At 46.9% G+C, this 18,028-nt stretch overlaps 1 protein-coding gene across 8 annotated transcripts in view; it reads right to left on the bottom strand.

The window, feature by feature from the left end:
* The window catches only part of ythdc2 (YTH domain containing 2), a 227,156-nt gene that overhangs the window by 24,781 nt on the left and 184,347 nt on the right, over positions 1–18,028 (bottom strand). For 6 of the 8 annotated variants that reach the window (XM_072516464.1, XM_072516459.1, XM_072516462.1 and 3 more), the window contains 2 exons: positions 7,194–7,303; positions 4,272–4,570 (listed from right to left, as the gene is read on the bottom strand). In XM_072516464.1, coding sequence (XP_072372565.1) covers positions 4,272–4,570; positions 7,194–7,303 — 409 coding nt within the window. The remainder of the gene's footprint in view (positions 1–4,271; positions 4,571–7,193; positions 7,304–18,028) is intronic. The other 2 variants (XM_072516461.1, XM_072516463.1) reach the window with 1 other exon arrangement.

Below are 18,028 nucleotides of genomic sequence, written 5' to 3'. Positions count from 1 at the left end.
GAAAGAGCACCCTACTTAAACCCACACCTTCACCCTATCTCTGTAACCCAGTAACCCCACCCAACAGTTTTGGACATGAAGGCAATTTAGCATGGCCGATCCACCTAACCTGTAATCTTTGGATTGTGGGACAAAACTGGAGTACCCGGAGGAAACCCACGCAGACACGGGGAGAGCATGCAGACTCCGCACAGACAGTGACCCAGCCGGGAATCGAACCTGGGACCCTGGAGCTGTGAAGCAACATTGCTATCCACTGTGCTACCGTGCTGCCCCATTGTGGATGCTGGAAATATGAAATAAAAGCAGAAGATGCTTGTTAAAAATTATTTATTGGATATGGGTGTTGCCAGCTTGGGCAGCATTTGTTGCCCATCCCTAATTGGCCTTGAAGTGTTTCAAAGTGCAACTAAGAGTCAACCACATTGCTGTGGATCTGGCTCACATGTAGACCAGTCAGATTTCCTTCCCAGATTAGTGAACCTGGTGGATCTTTACGGCAATCGCTGATAGTTTCACTTTCGTCATGTATTAATTCCATTTAAATTCCACCGGTTGCCATAGTGAAATTTGAACCACTGTCCCCAGAGTCTTAGCCTTGGCCTCTGGGTTACTAGCCCAGTGATATGACCACTATGCCACTGTCTCCTCTTAATGTTAAATGCTGGAAATACTCAGCAGGTCAGGCAGCATCTGTGAAGAGAGAAACAGAATTAATGTTTCAGGTTGATTATTTTTCATGACAAATAGTAAGCTACCTATTTAACAAACACAAATTCCAATTAAAAAATAGATTTTCTGTAAGAGGATAATATTTGTTGCATTCTCAGGTTTTGAACGGTAGATTTCAACAATGCTCAGATCCCTTGAAATATCACCATAAAAATAAATATCTTTGTATTTAAGTTGCACCCCCTACAGATCAAAAGTGCACTACCAGTCCAATATTGAGATAAAGGTACAATGATCTAGAGCTTAACAGAGAACCCTTACCACTGCATTCTGACTTGTTGGAAAATATATGATGCTATATGGACTCATTTCGGTACAGGGACAAATATACACTATTGTTGTCTAGGCAATAAATAAAATTTAACTACCATCGTCACAATTTTCATCTGCTATTTTGCAACATAAATTTCATTCTTTAAACACGTTTGCTCACTTTTCCATGACAAAGTGCTTCATAAAACCAGTAATTTTGCTCAGATTCTGCTATCTGCAGATTAATCATGGATGTGAGTGTAAGCAGTCAATTAAGCAAAAGAAATTGGAAACACCTAGCCACACTGTCCATCAAGAGAAATATAAAATCACTGGCCCTCTGTCTTCCTGAGGCTGAACTCACATCTTCACCACAATGCAAAACACTACCACCACAAGATCCCAAGAACATGAATCACTTTGTAAACCTGAAAATTATTGGAGGGCTTGATTCAGTGATATATTAAATACTTGGACTGACAGGGTAGATGGTGCGACGATAGTATGCGTTAAATTATCAAATTTGTTTCTTGCTGAATGCAGTACATGCATCAAGATCATTACTTCTGCAAGTTATACGTATAAACATTACAGTCTAGCTCATTTTCATCCCTCAGATCAATGTGGAGACATCTGTGACTTAGTTGTCATTGTATGTGGATAGAATCCCACCTTAACTGGAGTTACTTAATTCTGTTATTATGTTCAACTGATCATAGAAGTTAAGATTTGGAGCACGAGCACTCAGACTTTTTTACTGTGATGCAGACCCTGTAAGACTACCAGTTGGTCCAAACTCAGCAGTGAATTTTGGAGGCACACACTATACTTCCAGAGACGCTAGAAAATGTGGCAACATAGAATCAATAGAATTCCAACAGTGCAGAAGGAGGCCATTCTGCCCATCCAATAACCCCTTAACCTAACCGTTGGACACTAAGGAGCAATTTATCATGGCCAATCCACTGAACCTGCGCATCTTCGAACTGTGGGAGGAAACCGGGACCCCCCGAGGAAACCCACTTCGGCATGGGGGAAAAGTGCAAACTTCACACAGAGTGACCCGAAGGCTGAATCGAACCCAGATCTTTGGCCTTGTGAAGTGGTAGTGCTAACCACTGTGCCGTCTTCCTAAAAAAAATTTACACATGCCGCATTATTAAAGCAGGAAAAGGAATATTGATGTAGGGACACGTGTGGAATAGGGAAATAGTTCTGTCAACTACTCCTTGATGTACCTCTTTGCCTGACCATGTATTAACCTTGTAGTTTTCCTCTTTCTAGATTGCAAGTTCGCCATTCTGCTGCATGGGTCCCTCTTGACTATTTCAATTTTTGAAGAGACATATAGGGGAGTGCCTATGGATTTTGTCTATATGGACTTCCAGAAAGCATTTGATAAGATGCCACACAAGAGATTAGCAAAAAGAATGCAGTAAAATTGTAGGTAACATTGTGACATGGCTAGTAATTGGTTGTTAGGCAGGAAGTAGGGTTAAAGAACTCAGATTCTGTTTGGCATGATGTGTTAAGTGATATTTCCACAGAGATCTGTACTTGGACATCTACTTTTCAAATAAGATTTGGATGAAGGAAAAGCAAGCAAGGAAGAAAGAAAGCAATCAAGTCAGCAAGGCCTAGCATATATGTATATATATATATATATATATATATATATATACACAGCACCTTTCATGATTAATGTTTGGTCCCACAAATAGCGATGAGATAATTGCTAGATAATCAGTTTTAGTGATGTTGGCGGAAAGATAAGATAACCAGAACTCCCCTGCCCTTTTATGAAATAATCCCATGAGATATTTTACATCTGCATTGGATGGGGGTGCGGGGGGGGGGGTGCACCTCCTTTAACATCTCATCAGAAAGGGCGGCACCACCATGAGAATGATACTAGAGTTCAAAGAAGATTCATGGAACAATGATCCCTAAATGGCAGTGAAATACAGATCAGTGATCTAATCAAACGGCCGCACAGGCCCAAGGGACTGGCAGGTCTATTGTTACTATGTTTTATTAACAGCAAATGTATGCAGCCTATCACGTATGCAAATGATTTTGTCTATTTAACTATATCTGTGGAGAATAACCTCATATGATCTGTTCAAAGAGCAACTGACAGATGTTAATTTCCAGGGATCGCCATAGGTACATATTAATTAGCGGATAGGCACATTTTAAGGTAATGTGCGACATAAAATCCAGAGTATGTGCAGTCTAAATCAACGGATGTTTGTTGGTGGTGCATGTAAAATTACACTCGTTAAGTATAATTCCTCTAATGAATCCTTGCTAAGAATTAAGATCATTGTCTCATTCCTCGGGTAGATGAAGATCAGTCTGGTTATTCACCTTCCCCCGCCTTTTGAAATCTTGGAATTTCCATGTTTAAAGTAGTATAAAAGATCAGGTATGTGAAACTTCCATGTGTGCTGCTGTAGGCTTGTGAATATTTACATGATTAAAGAATCTGATCAACCAGATCACAGTCAACTAAAATAAGGATAAAGAAGAATTGGGTTTCATTCTACTGATACATTTTATGGACGCTTCTATATTTTATTATTTTTACAGAAACAAAACTTTAACAAAATACGCCAAAGACAATTCCCATGTTATATCAAAGGAATCATCAACAATTGCAACCCAAGTTTAAAAATTGCATTTTACCACTATGACAAATAAATTGCACTGTTAACAGCAGGATAGATGCATTGGTCATTAGCTGCGCCACAAATGATTCACTGTTATATGTGCTTCAGTGAATTTTAATTAGAAATGCAAGAAAATACAGAGGAAGTTACCACTGGTGAGATCAGCATACAAGATGTTGAAATTTAATGTACATCGCCAATCTTGCTGTTGCAGGTAAATCTGGGCCCTCAGCTTGAAAAGGAACAGTGGATTTTTCAGAAAGAGGATGAAATGAATTATTTAATTACTGTTATTAAGAAGTGCAGTTATAAGGGTTCAAACTTCTACCAACAGGCAGAGAGTTATTTTCATTTATATCATTGTTCTTCGTTCATTTGTTTTATTAAACTTTCTGGGTACACAAAGACCATCACATAATCTGGAAATCACCCAAGTATTTTAATGGAGTGATCCAGAGGTAATCAAGCAATACATGACACAGGATGTGGTGTTATTCCATGTAAATTTTGTTTTAGTAACATCTAAGGTTAGATGCTAAAAGTATAGCTTCTTCACATCTAGAGATATTTTGCAAATCAATTACTGTCAATTTTGTAGTATTGCTGTAGCTCTACCTTTCCCTATATTCCACACTTGAAGAATCATCTGAAAACTCTGTTTCTGCTGAGCTCTTCCTACTGTTCGACCTCCAAGATGAAGAGACTGGAAGCTCTTCCGAAGACATAGGCCTTGGTCTTTGTCCAATTCCAGAAGGTTGTTGTAGCCCCGCAGCTTGCTCCTCACTGCTAAGGACTCCAATGATTGCTCTGATGGTTGCTTCATCTACCTGAGTCCAAGGTTTTGACGGAGCACGCATACGTCTCAGGAACAGACTATGCCATTTCTGTCGCAACTGTAAGATAAGACTAGCTGCCTGCAAGAAGACAGATTGTGAAAACCCATTAATAAAGAAGAAAACAAGGCACAAATGAATGAATTTGCACTTTCATAGTTATTTCTTTAATCTTCAATGATCGAAAAACACTTTACAGCCAATGGATTACTTTTGAAGAGCAATTACTTATGTATGCATATATGGCAGCTAACAGAAAATGAATCATTGGCTAACTATTTAGTTCTAATGGTCTTGTCGAAGGTGAAATCAGGAAACTTTGTTGAGTAGACAACTCCAGCAAACCTAGGATTGAGTCACAATTAATTAGAATCCTGATGATTAAAATTCTAGTTTATTCAAGAATGTATTTATTACAATCACTTACTGCAAAATAAAATGAGATATATATTATCTGCGAAAGAGAATTAGAATCTGTAACAAATATCAAGTTTATGGCTTATTCATATTTTAGGGGTAATGTTTAGTGCTGGAAAAATTATTGTTGTCAAGGCAAGGTGATTATAATTATGGGGCTGGATTCTCCAAAAATGGGGAGAAACCCCATGCTGGCGTTTCACACTTGACTTTCCTTAAGAAAGTCCTGAGCGACTCTCCTTCCTACAGGGGGCTGGCAGAGCCCCGGAGTGCTCCGCGCAGCTCAGGCTGCAGTTACGGAGCCCCGCACTTCAGGTCGGGAGTCCACGCATGCGCACGGCGGCCGCCTACAGCGGCCGGGCCGTGCGCGATGGCGGATTTGGACCCCCCCCCCCCCCAAAATCGCACGCGCCCGTGGATCCGTGCCACCCGATCACTCCCCTAGCCATCCATAAGGCCACCCCCCCCCCCCCCCCCATTTTCGGTGATCAATCCCCCTGCCCCGCAGCAGTCACCAGAGGTTCCCAATGGCCGATCTGTACCACACCGTCGGGAACTCAGCAAGTTTTGCGTGGAGTATCGCGCGGGGGGGGGGGGGGTCTCTGTCAATGGCGCCCTAGCCACGCCGCTTGGATCGGGAGCAATCCGGAGAATCGCTTCAGCGGCACCGGTCCCGATTTCCTCGTAAATAGCCATTCTCCGCACACGCGATGAACGCAACTTTGGCGCAGGGCTGTGGAGAATCCAGCCTTGGGCTTTAAAGATTGCCAAAATACCTAAACGAAATTGGCAGCCCAGAAAGTTATCCCTGATTGGCTAATTGAGTCGGAACAGAAGAAGTGGGAAGTGGGGCCATAAAACAGGAGGAGAATCGCGTCCTGACGTGGAGGGAATTTTCGCCGTCAACGGCGATTCTCCGACCCGGCGCGATCTCGGAGAATCCCGGCCGTGATGTCTACACTGCTTGCAAAAACATGCAGTCTTGGGAGATGGGGTTCTTTTGGGAGTTAAAGTTAAATTAGCTTCCCACAAGGGGCCTAGGGATTTGGGTCCTTCCTCCCCCCCCCCCACACCAAATCAGAATCACCTCCCAATCAGAGACCACTGCATGAAAGCTGAAGAGCAGTCCAGGCAGTACAGTGAAAAATCACTGGATTTTCACTTATCCTTCTCTAACACCTGCTGCCTCAGAGAAATGTCTTTAAAGCAGCAACTGTACAAGTGTCAGAGGCTTCCTTGGCAGCCAAGTACACTTGAAAGGGCTTCAAATCGACTGAGAAACTTTGAACTGAAAATCTTCTATTCAATTTCACACAGCGATACATTTCACTAGTCAGTGATTGGCAGTTTTATTGGTCCAGATAGAGGTGCTTGATGGATTGTTTAGTTTATCTTTTCCTTCATGCTTGAATTCATCTCCATTACCCTGCTTTGATGCTAACCAGAATGTTTTTAAACACTCTTGCCAAGATTCAAAAACAGATTCTTCCCCGCTGTTACCAGCCTCCTGAATGATCCTCAGATGGACTGATCTCTCAAACATCTTCTCTACTGAGTGTATTTATGTGTGACCTATGTTTTTTTCCATGTATGGAATGATCTGTCTGGACTGTACGCAGAACAATACTTTTCACTGCACCTAGCAACACATGACAATAAAACAAATCATAATCCAGATTGACATCCCCTCACCACATTAAAAACAGCTAATTGGTTTCTGCTGTGAAAAAAAAGGAAGTGAAATTGGGGGGGAAAACAGACAGAAACACACAGACCGAGACACACACACATACTCCGAAGGAGTGTACACTGCATCATATATCAAAGTATCTGCAAACCAAAACATAGATCACAAAAATCAATTAGCGTCCCAATGAAAATCTCAGAGAGCTCTGAAAATTTTTTTTTTTTTAATTTGACTCCTGGACTGCTGGAGTCATCTAGTCTTGAGAGAAATTAATCTCAACAGAAAGCAACTTTTCAAGCAGTTGCTAGAGTATTTCAATTTGAATAAAACAATTTAAATTAAAGATAGGTTGCAAAGAATATGAGATTTGTAATGAAATGCTAAATCTATGTAATCTTAGTTTTATTTTGAAAAATTACAGCAAATGTGGATTTTTAGGTTATACATTTTTCAGTGAATTTGTGAAATCAGCATAATATCTTGAGAGGTTATTATAGTAGTTACTGTTGTAGCCATAGACGGTTTGGTTAAAGATGATTTACTAACGTGCCAGTCATTAGTTCAAAATAGAATAAGGGCATATCATCAAAAATTACTTACTTCAGGGTCTATTCTAAAATTCAGCCACTCTTCTAGCTTCAAAGTTGCCATCTTAGAAGTGGATTTGTCTTCCATTTCACTATCACTACTGTCATTGGTGACACCATCTACTGCACAAAATACAAAACAGATAAAAGAACAAATATTCCTTGAGAAACAGCTTGTTGCAAATATGTAGTTCTTGTATTTCAGTACGTAGATTTTAGTTTTAGGAATTAAAGTTTAATTGTAGAAAGTGTGCCAAATATAATAGTTTCTGATTTGTTTAGGAAAATGCAAAATCTTGTGCCATTGTTCTACTGATTAAAATGAGTTGTTCGGACTTCTATTTAAATGTCAACATCCCTCCTTTCGTGAACATGGTTCTCCCCTCTCCAGGCCCTGACCCTTGGCGGTGCCAACATGGCGCCCTGGCAGTGCCAACTGAGCACCCTGGCAGTGCCATCATGGCACTGCCAGGGGACTACCCTGCCCTGTCCCCGATCACCCTTGGGGCTTAAATGGCTTCAGAGACCCCCTCCCCTCCCCCCGAGGTGCCATCACGCCTGGTCTACGCTTGTGAAAACTGGTGCTCATAGGCGCGCCATTGACTCCCAGGGGCTGGGTGAATGCTTTGTCGGGATATTTAAATGAGTCATGAATATCATTTTCTGGATCAATTCAATCTTGTTGCAGTTTCTGCTCCTAACATATGTGACTTGTCAGTCGGACTTCCGGTGACGGGGTTGTGGTGAGTAGTTGCACATCAGGTGACTCTCCTGCATACGACAGCAAAATAGGCACTTTTGGCCAAATTTGGCCTGCAAAATCGGACATAAACATCCCCTCATCCTCAACATTAGCACGGACGCCAAAAATGCGAAAGTAGCTGCTCAAGAGGCTGCAGGGACACCAGGAATTGCAGCAAAGGACAGAAGCGTCGAAAAAGCTAGTCGGCGGACCCATGAGGCGAAGGGTCCCCGGCCTCCCCTGAGAGAGGGAGACTGGCGACTTGGAAATAAGATCCCCGCTACCCGGATGGAAGATATTCCTAACCAAGGAACTAAATGCAATGAAAGGCGACATCAAGGCCAAGAAAAAGGCGACAGTCAAGGTGGCGGTGGCGGAGGTGCTTGACAGCATGGAGAAGAAACTGGAAGCCCAGGGTACATGATACGAGAGCTGGATCAGGGCGACCAAATCATCACGCTGGAGGCCGAGATCAATAGGGATTTGTGGTGACCCAGGAGAGCCTGAAAGAAAAGTCGAGGACTAGGAGAATCAGTCGAAGAGGCAGAACATTCGAATAGTGGGCCTGCCAGAGGGAATCAAGGGCACGGTTCCAACTGACTACCTGGCCCAAATGCTGGGCACTCAGGCTGGGAGAATCAGCTTCCCCAAACCGCTGGACGTCGACAGAGCTCACAGGTCACTCCGACCAAAGCTTAGGGCCAGGGAGCAGCAGAGGGCGATAATAGCAAAGCTGCACAAACTTCTGGAACAAGAAAGGATTCTTCGCTGGGCTCGATAGACGAAGGTGTACAACTGGGAGGGTGCTCCGGTTTCCTCTCTCCCGAAAGATGTGCTGTTAGGTAATTTGGACATTCTGAATTTTCCCTTGGTGTACCCGAACAGGCGGCGGAATGTGGCAACTAGGGGCTTTTTACAGTGACTTCATTGCAGTGTTAATGTAAGCCTAGTTGTGACAATAAAGATTATTATTATATAAAATAAGAGTGTACCAGGATATTGGGGCGGGCCTGGTAAAGTGCCGTGCCAAATTTAACCATGCAAAAGCAGCCCTGTACAAGAACACAGTCAGATTTGGGGTGTTATCCCTAGCCAGGCTCTGGGCAATGTACCAGGGCAAAGAACATTATTTTACTGTCCCAGCAGGGGCAGACGAGTTTGTCCATAAGAATAGTCTGGACAGGCAGCAAGAGAGGCAGTGGTGAGGAAGGCACGGAGAAAACAAAAGGAAGAAATGGACAATTGTGCACGGGACAGCACTGCCTCCCTATGAGCAGAGAAACCAGCCCATAGGAAAGAGAGAGCGAGGGCAGCAGAGCGCAGGAGAGGTTTAGGAAGAGACAGAAGAGACACTAGCAGAACAGGCGCAGGAGGGGGACAAATCGACCCTTGGAGGGGGACCACCACGCTAGTGAGAAAGCTAGTGCCATGAATTATGAGAGAGAGGAACGCCGCGGTGCATCTCCCATGGGGAGAGAAGTCTGTAGGGGTGGGGGTGGAGGCAGGAGCGTAGACAGAAGAGGGGATACAGGGGGCAAGGAAGGGCTGGGTGGGACAGTCCTACCATGCCTGCCATGGGACGACGGCTAATAAGTATTACTAATTAGTAAGTACTAATAAGTAAGAGGGTGGTGTTTACTGTTGTACGTCATGGTCAGCGGTGTCCTGGACGGGGCACCAGTGGTCCTGGTTAATCTGTACACTCCCAACTGGGACGTCACGGAATTTATAAAGAGATAAGACATGCACAGACTGATCATTGGGGCAGGGGTGCAGTGGACCCATGGAGGTGCTTGCACCCAGGTGGGAAGGAATTGTCGTTTTCCCCACCAGTTCACAAGGTCTACCCCCACATTGATTCCTTTGTAGTGGGAAATCAGTGCTTCCTGGAATAGTAAGAGCGGAATACTCCGTGATTGTAATCACCGACCATGCTCCACATTAAATGGATGTGAGATTGGAGACAGGCTGTGCCCAACGCCCCACATGGAGGTTGGACACAACCCTCTTGGCTAACACGTTCTCCTGCCAGAAAATAGCACAGGCCATAGATGAGTAATCACCAACAACCGAGACGGAGAAGTCTCACCTCCCACGTTCTGGAAGGCACTGAAGACTGTGATTAGGGGAGAAATTATCACCTATAAGACTTGGGAGTGACAGGGAAGAGAGGGTGGCTAGGCCCCGACCGTGGAGCATCTGGTGGAGAGGAAAAAGCTACAAATGGGCTTTAATCTGCTATCCACCAGGAAAGCAGTGCACCAACTCCACCAGACATGAGCACAGAGACAAGGCTACCTGCCTGCTGCCTCGCCAGCTGAGAAAGCAGGAAGCTACGAGAGAAGTTGCCCAGGTAAAGGATAGCAGAGGCAGACTCGTCGCCGAACCAAAAAAGGTCAACAAAGCATTCAAGGCCTTCTACCGGGGACTGGACACCTCCGAATCCCCCGACGGGGACTCGGGATGAAACGGTTTGCCAATGGGCTGGACATTCCAGTCGCGGGGGACGATGGATGGAGGGGGCTGGAAGCACCTCTAGGACTGGGAGAGGTCATGAAGAGCATCAACTCCACGCAGACGGGGAAGGTGCCAGGACCCAACGTGTTACCGGCAGACTTCTACAAAATGTTTGCAATAACACTGGCCCCACACCTGTGGGAAATATTCGCAGACTCGCTAGGGAGGGGCACCTTGCCTCCACAGGCCACCACATCTCTGATACCCAAAACATACAAAGACTAACAGAGTGGGGATCATACAGACCCATTTCATTGTTCAATGTGGCAGTGGAAATACTCACAAAAGTCCTGGTTAAACGGCTGGCCAACTCCATACCAGAGGTGGTCACAGAAGACCAGACGGACTTTGTTAAGGGTATACAGCTAACTGTGAACATCAAGTGTCTGCTGAATATTATCACAGAATTTACAGTGCAGAAGGAGGCCATTTGGCCCATCGAGTCTGCACCGGCTCTTGGAAAGAGCACCTTACCCAAGGACCACACCTCCACCCTATCCCTATAACCCAGTAACCCCACCCAACACTAAGGGCAATTTTGGACACTAAGGGCAATTTATCATGGCCAATCCACCTAACCTGCACATCTTTGGACTGTGGGAGGAAACCAGAGCACCCGGAGAAAACCCACGCGCACACGGGAAGGATGTGCAGACTCCACACAGACAGTGACCCAAGCCGGAATCGAACCTGGGACCCTGGAGCTGTGAAGCAATTGTGCTATCCACAATGCTACTGTGCTGCCCTGTGCAGCTGGATGTATTCAGAGCTCGTCCGAACCGCTCTAGTACCTCTGAGGTATTTCCACTCGATGCTATGAATATGATAACTACCCCATCAGGGGAGAGAATATCAACGGTGATCATCTCCCTGGACGCAGAAAAGGCCTTCGATAGCGTCGAGTGGAAATACCTCACTGAGGTACTAGAGCGGTTCGGTCGAGCTCTGAATACATCCAGCTGCACAAAGACACAAGGCAGGGATGCCCGTTGTCCTTGCTCTTGTTCGCCCTAGCAATCAAACTGCCAGTGGTTCCCCTGAGAGAGGCAAGAGGTTGAAAGGGAATCCGAAGAGGGGGCAAAGAGTACAGAGTCTCACTCTGTGCGGGTGACCTGCTCCTCTACATCTCGGACCCGTAAAGCGGTATGAAAGAAATCATGAAGCTCCTGGGAGGATTGGGAGCCTTCTCAGGCTACAAATTCAATCTGGCCGACACCCTAGCCTTTGTTTCTCTAATTGCCGCCGAGGAATCTTCCTTGGCTGGTGATCAGCTGCTCAGCAGCACTACCCACAGCTGCAGACTAGCTGGTAGGTCTATCGGAATTTCTCCACTTGGAGAAGATCAAGGTTACCATCCAGGGTTCAGACGATAGCTTCCACAAAGCATGGAGGCCATTCACTAACTTGTTCCAGGACCTGCTTGTAGCCAATAGAGCATGGGGAAGACGCACAGGAGCCAACGGGACCACAGGGAGCAGAGCAGACAGGAAAGTGGGGGGGAATAAACGGAATAAATGTCATTTTGGGCGCGACTGGTCGGTTTTTTCTCAGCGGCTCATTTGCAAGATCCTGGCCCTCACGAGTGTCTTGCCATTACTTGCTGTCTCGTTATCTGATTTGCCCAACTCGCGCCTCAGCATCTCGCCGCTAACACCTCACACCCTCCCCACATCCGATCTCCATTCTTGTTCTTCAGCACCCCCAGCATCCATCTGCACAACTCCTTCGTCCAGTTGCGGTGCCCACACGTCAACTGCTATAGGCCCCCCTGATCCATCAAGAGCATGGCTCAGAAGGCCCTCTCTTTGTCCCCGCAGGAGAAGATAGCCCATAATAAGCTGGAAAGGGCCAAAACTCGGATTGGAGTACCAGAGATCTGAGCCCTCGCCCCCTATGAGGAACGGGTCCTGGAAATCGCGGAGTTGTCCAAGGAGGGGGCAGTCACCGACAGCAAGGTTGGCTTGTGCCGCAGAGGTGAGGGTCCACTGCCCCTTCACTCAGATGACCTGTCTTAATTGAGATGTCCGTGTGACAAAACAGCCCTTCCCTCTCACTGTCCACATGTCCATTCTCTCGCAGGATCTCTATCTGTTGGGGCCAGGCCACCCAAAATCATCCCCGCTCCCCCCACCTTCACCCAAGAGACCACCATCGAGTCGTCATAGTTACCACTCCCACCAGCGCAGAGACGCACACCTCGGTGAGCGACATTACTGGACACGTTTCTGGGGCACAATCTGATGAACACCACACATTTGCTGATGCACATCAGTGGAGGCAGGAACATACAAGGGACGCAGCAGTCGGAGGTCTGCTGAATCCCAAGCCTCACCTGAGTTCCAGCCAGATGCCTCTAGCCAAGTATATCCCAGAGTTGAAGCAGATGCGAGGGCATGGCTATGAGATTCAGGAGGGGATGTCAGCGACATTCCAGCGAGTGCATAGCCGATTGGAGGAGTTTCAAATGCTACGGGTCATCTGAGAAGGAGGCGGATCAGGAGGGGATGGAGGATGAGCCCACATGTCCCCCCTCCCCCTCCTCCAGCATGTCACCACTCCTGTGCCAGGTTGTGAAGGGCGAAGCAACCACCACAAAGTAGGGGACCCTCTGGGGTGTATTGCAGAGCTCCATCAGAGCAGTCCAGGCATCGGAATTGCAATTTGAGCAGTCCAACACATCGCTCAATGACAGCACGGGTGGCAACATGGGCCTCGTTGTGTCAGGTCGCCGGCCTCTGCACTGCCGTCATCAGCTAGGACCTCAGCTGGTACGCCTTGTCCCCCAGAGCCAACTGGCCATCCTGGAGTGGTCCTCGAAGGCACCGGGAATGCCAGAGTGTTCCAGAATGGAGAAGTCATACACACACACGTACATAATCCGGAGAGTGGGCGCACACGGGTTGAACATTCAGGGAGTGGAACCCCTTCCCGTTAATGAAGGACACTCCCTGATGCCCAGGTGCACACAAGGTGATGTGTGCCATCAATTATCCCCTGGACCTGGGGCATCTGGACAATGGCAGAGAATCCTGCAGCCCGGGCATCCTGGTGGGCTTGGTCCAGCTCAAAGTTAATAGAAGTTTGATGCCCCGGCGTACAGGGCATCCTTGACCTCGCGAATGCATTTGTAGACTGTAGCTTGTGAAATGCTATACAAGTCCCCACTCAAGCTCAGGAATGAACCGGTGGCGTGGAGGTTCAGGGCTGCAGCGATATTCACGGCCACCAGGTGCTCCTTCACGGGGTACCCAACCTGTGCAGACGTAGCACAGGTGCTGCACTGTCTCTTCGTTGAGCTTGCGGCATACGCTGTCCTTCATGTCCTCGAAAGGCCAACGATGCCTTTAACACCATGGGACATTGATGCCGTCCTCCTCTGGGTTCCTCCTTGGCCAGATGGGCGGCCGGGTCTCCTTGCTGTGCAGCAGCCCCTGCACATGGGGTGCCGCCTCAAGCCTACGACGACACTGCTGCCTTCTTCAGCATCTGGCTGCCTGGGGTGCCACCAGCACTGCGAGTGACCCTCCGATGGACCAACACCACCATCCATTTTGGTATCGGTGAGGAATTGGAGAAGGAGACTGACAATCAGTTAGGGCTTCCACCTCGGGACCCTCAAATCCCCCAAGCCTCACTCACCCTTGCGTGTCCCGTCTTCTCTCAAAAGTGCTTTGCAGCAAGCCAGTAATGCTGGAGAACCGCGCGCTGCACACTCACCCCCGGCCACATCCGGAGCCCCCATACCCCAGCCGGGAATATTTGGGAGGCCTTGATCAGATGCCCTTCCCTGATCCACACGCTGAGTGTTCGATTGTTGGTTGCTGCCTCTATGGTGCTTACCCTTCTAGAGGTCAGGCAAACTGTTCAGGTTTTAAAGTTTGATTGAAAGGTGATGCAATAAGCATCATCTGAGACATGGCATGTGTACCCACGATAAGCCACTTGAGAATATATTGTTTATTAAACTAGCAATAACTTTATACAAAAAGATGAAAACAAACTACTTAACAGTCCACACATCACACTAACCACTAACGACCAGGGAAAAGGCACCGTGCCATATACACAAGCACCTTTCACCACAGAATATCAGTACAAAGATATTCATATAAACATTAGACAGTCAACAGTACAATGGAGTCAACATGGAATGTCACTCAGGGGTCGCGTAACTAATACAGGAAAGTCACACCGATGCAGAGCACACCAGAAGAAAGAGCTTCCCCTCCCCAGCGCTGACCAGGTCATCTTACATCCTCCCTTTTCTTACTCCAAGTCACAGAAGTAAAAGAGGCGGCAGCAAACAAACACACGGCCTCCAGGCAGTAAAAAAAGTCAACAGTACAATAAAGTCACCAGCAACCTGCAAAAGCATTTCTTCTACACCTCCATCAAGTTGCTCATTCAAATCAATCTCACTCCTGCGGCTTCCAGCAGTAAACTCCTCAATAAGGAAAAAGTCACACTGACACAGAGCACACCAGAAGGGAGAAAGAGCTCCCCTTCTCCAGGGCTGGCAGTCACCTTACATCCTCCCTTTCCTTACTCCAGGCCACAAAAGCAAAGGGGCGGCAGCAAACAAGCACGCAGCCTCCAGGCAGCTACATCCGGATCAATCTATCTCTCTCCTTCCCCCCTCCCCCCCTCCCCCAACGCAGCTCCCGGTAGTCTCTCAACAGTGGAAAGCCACACCAGAAATTCACACCGCGCAGAGCACGGCAGAAGAGTGAAAGAGCGCCCATTCCCCATCTCCAGTGCTGGCAAGTTATCTTACATGCTTTGTTTCCTCACGCTAGGCACAAAACCAAAAGAGGTGGCAGGTAACAAGCACACGGCCTTCAGACATTTGAAACTACCAGGGGTAATCAGCAAATACAACCCGCAGCACCACTTGACAATAACCGATCCATGGGTCATTGGGTCAGTTAAACGAAGGACAAAATAAACCTCTCTGTACAATAAAGGAAATTAGCACGGGCGCGAAAAATGTGATGTGTATATATACAACTGGTATGTTGCCTCCCAGGTGCAAGGGTTCGTGATGTCTCGGATCGTGTTTTCCGGGTCCTTAGGGGGGAGGGGGAGCAGCCCCAAGTTGTGGTCCACATTGGCACTAACGACATAGGTAGGAAAGGGGACAAGGATGTCAGGCAGGCTTTCAGGGAGCTAGGATGGAAGCTCAGAACTAGAACAAACAGAGTTGTTATCTCTGGGTTGTTGCCCGTGCCACGTGATAGTGAGATGAGGAATAGGGAGAGAGAGCATTTAAACACGTGGCTACAGGGATGGTGCAGGTGGGAGGGATTCAGATTTCTGGATAACTGAGGCTCTTTCTGGGGAAGGTGGGACCTCTACAGACAGGATGGTCTACATCTGAACCTGAGGGGCACAAATATCCTGGGGGGGAGATTTGTTAGTGCTCTTTGGGGGGGTTTAAACTAATGCAGCAGGGGCATGGGAACCTGGATTGTAGTTTTAGGGTAAGGGAGAATGAGAGTATAGAGGTCAGGAGCACAGATTTGACGTCGCAGGAGGGGGCCAGTGTTCAGGTAGGTGGTTTGAAGTGTGTCTACTTCAATGCCAGGAGTATACGAAACAAGGTAGGGGAACTGGCAGCATGGGTTGGTACCTGGGACTTCGATGTTGTGGCCATTTCGGAGACATGGATAGAGCAGGGACAGGAATGAATGTTGCAGGTTCCAGGGTTTAGGTGTTTTAGTAAGCTCAGAGAAGGAGGCAAAAGAGGGGGAGGTGTGGCGCTGCTAGTCAAGAGCAGTATGACGGTGGCGGAGAGGATGCTAGATGGGGACTCTTCTTCCGAGGTAGTATGGGCTGAGGTTAGAAACATGAAAGGAGAGGTCACACTGTTGGGAGTCTTCTATAGGCCTCCAAATAGTTCTAGGGATGTAGAGGAAAGGATGGCGAGGATGATCCTGGATAAGAGCGAAAGTAACAGGGTAGTTATTATGGGAGACTTTAACTTTCCAAATATTGACTGGAAAAGATAGAGTTCGAGTACATTAGATGGGTCGTTTTTTGTACAGTGTGTGCAGGAGGGTTTCCTGACACAATATGTTGACAGGCCAACAAGAGGCGAGGCCACGTTGGATTTGGTTCTGGGTAATGAACCAGGCCAGGTGTTGGATTTGGAAGTAGGAGAGCACTTTGGGGACAGTGACCACAATTCGGTGACGTTTACGTTAATGATGGAAAGGGATAAGTATGCACAACAGGGCAAGAGTTATAGCTGGGGGAAGGGCAATTATGATGCCATTAGACGTGACTTGGGGGGGATAAGGTGGAGAAGTAGGCTGCAAGTGTTGGGCACACTGGATAAGTGGAGCTTGTTCAAGGATCAGCTACTGCGTGTTCTTGATAAGTATGTACCGGTCAGGCAGGGAGGGAGGCGTCGAGCGAGGGAACCATGGTTTACCAAAGAAGTGGAATCTCTTGTTAAGAGGAAGAAGGAGGCCTATGTGAAGATGAGGTGTGAAGTTTCAGTTGGGGCGATGGATAGTTACAAGGTAGCGAGGAAAGATCTAAAGAGAGAGCTAAGACGAGCAAGGAGGGGACATGAGAAGTATTTGGCAGGTAGGATCAAGGAAAACCCAAAAGCTTTCTATAGGTATGTCAGGAATAAGCGAATGACTAGGGAAAGAGTAGGACCAGTCAAGGACAGGGATGGGAAGTTGTGTGTGGAGTCTGAAGAGATAGGCGAGATACTAAATGAATATTTTTTGTCAGTATTCACTCAGGAAAAAGATAATGTTGTGGAGGAGAATGCGGAGACCCAGGCTAATAGAATAGATGGCATTGAGGTACGTAGGGAAGAGGTGTTGGCAATTCTGGACAGGCTGAAAATAGATAAGTCCCCGGGTCCTGATGGGATTTATCCTCGGATTCTCTGGGAGGCCAGGGAAGAGATTGCTGGACCTTTGGCTTTGATTTTTATGTCATCATTGGCTACAGGAATAGTGCCAGAGGACTGGAGGATAGCAAATGTGGTCCCTTTGTTCAAAAAGGGGAGCAGAGACAACCCCGGCAACTATAGACCGGTGAGCCTCACGTCTGTAGTGGGTAAAGTCTTGGAGGGGATTATAAGAGACAAGATTTATAATCATCTAGATAGGAATAATATGATCAGGGATAGTCAGCATGGCTTTGTGAAGGGTAGGTCATGCCTCACAAACCTTATCGAGTTCTTTGAGAAGGTGACTGAACAGGTAGACGAGGGTAGAGCAGTTGATGTGGTGTATATGGATTTCAGCAAAGCGTTTGATAAGGTTCCCCACGGTAGGCTATTGCAGAAAATACGGAGGCTGGGGATTGAGGGTGATTTAGAGATGTGGATCAGAAATTGGCTAGCTGAAAGAAGACAGAGGGTGGTGGTTGATGGGAAATGTTCAGAATGGAGTTCAGTTACAAGTGGAGTACCACAAGGATCTGTTCTGGGGCCGTTGCTGTTTGTCATTTTTATCAATGACCTAGAGGAAGGCGCAGAAGGGTGGGTGAGTAAATTTGCAGACGATACTAAAGTCGGTGGTGTTGTCGATAGTGTGGAAGGATGTAGCAGGCTACAGAGGGATATA

Source organism: Scyliorhinus torazame, chromosome 9, assembly GCF_047496885.1.
Source record: "Scyliorhinus torazame isolate Kashiwa2021f chromosome 9, sScyTor2.1, whole genome shotgun sequence".
In the NCBI taxonomy this organism is placed as follows: Eukaryota; Metazoa; Chordata; class Chondrichthyes; order Carcharhiniformes; family Scyliorhinidae; genus Scyliorhinus; species Scyliorhinus torazame.
This window is presented reverse-complemented; position numbering and strand designations above follow the sequence as displayed.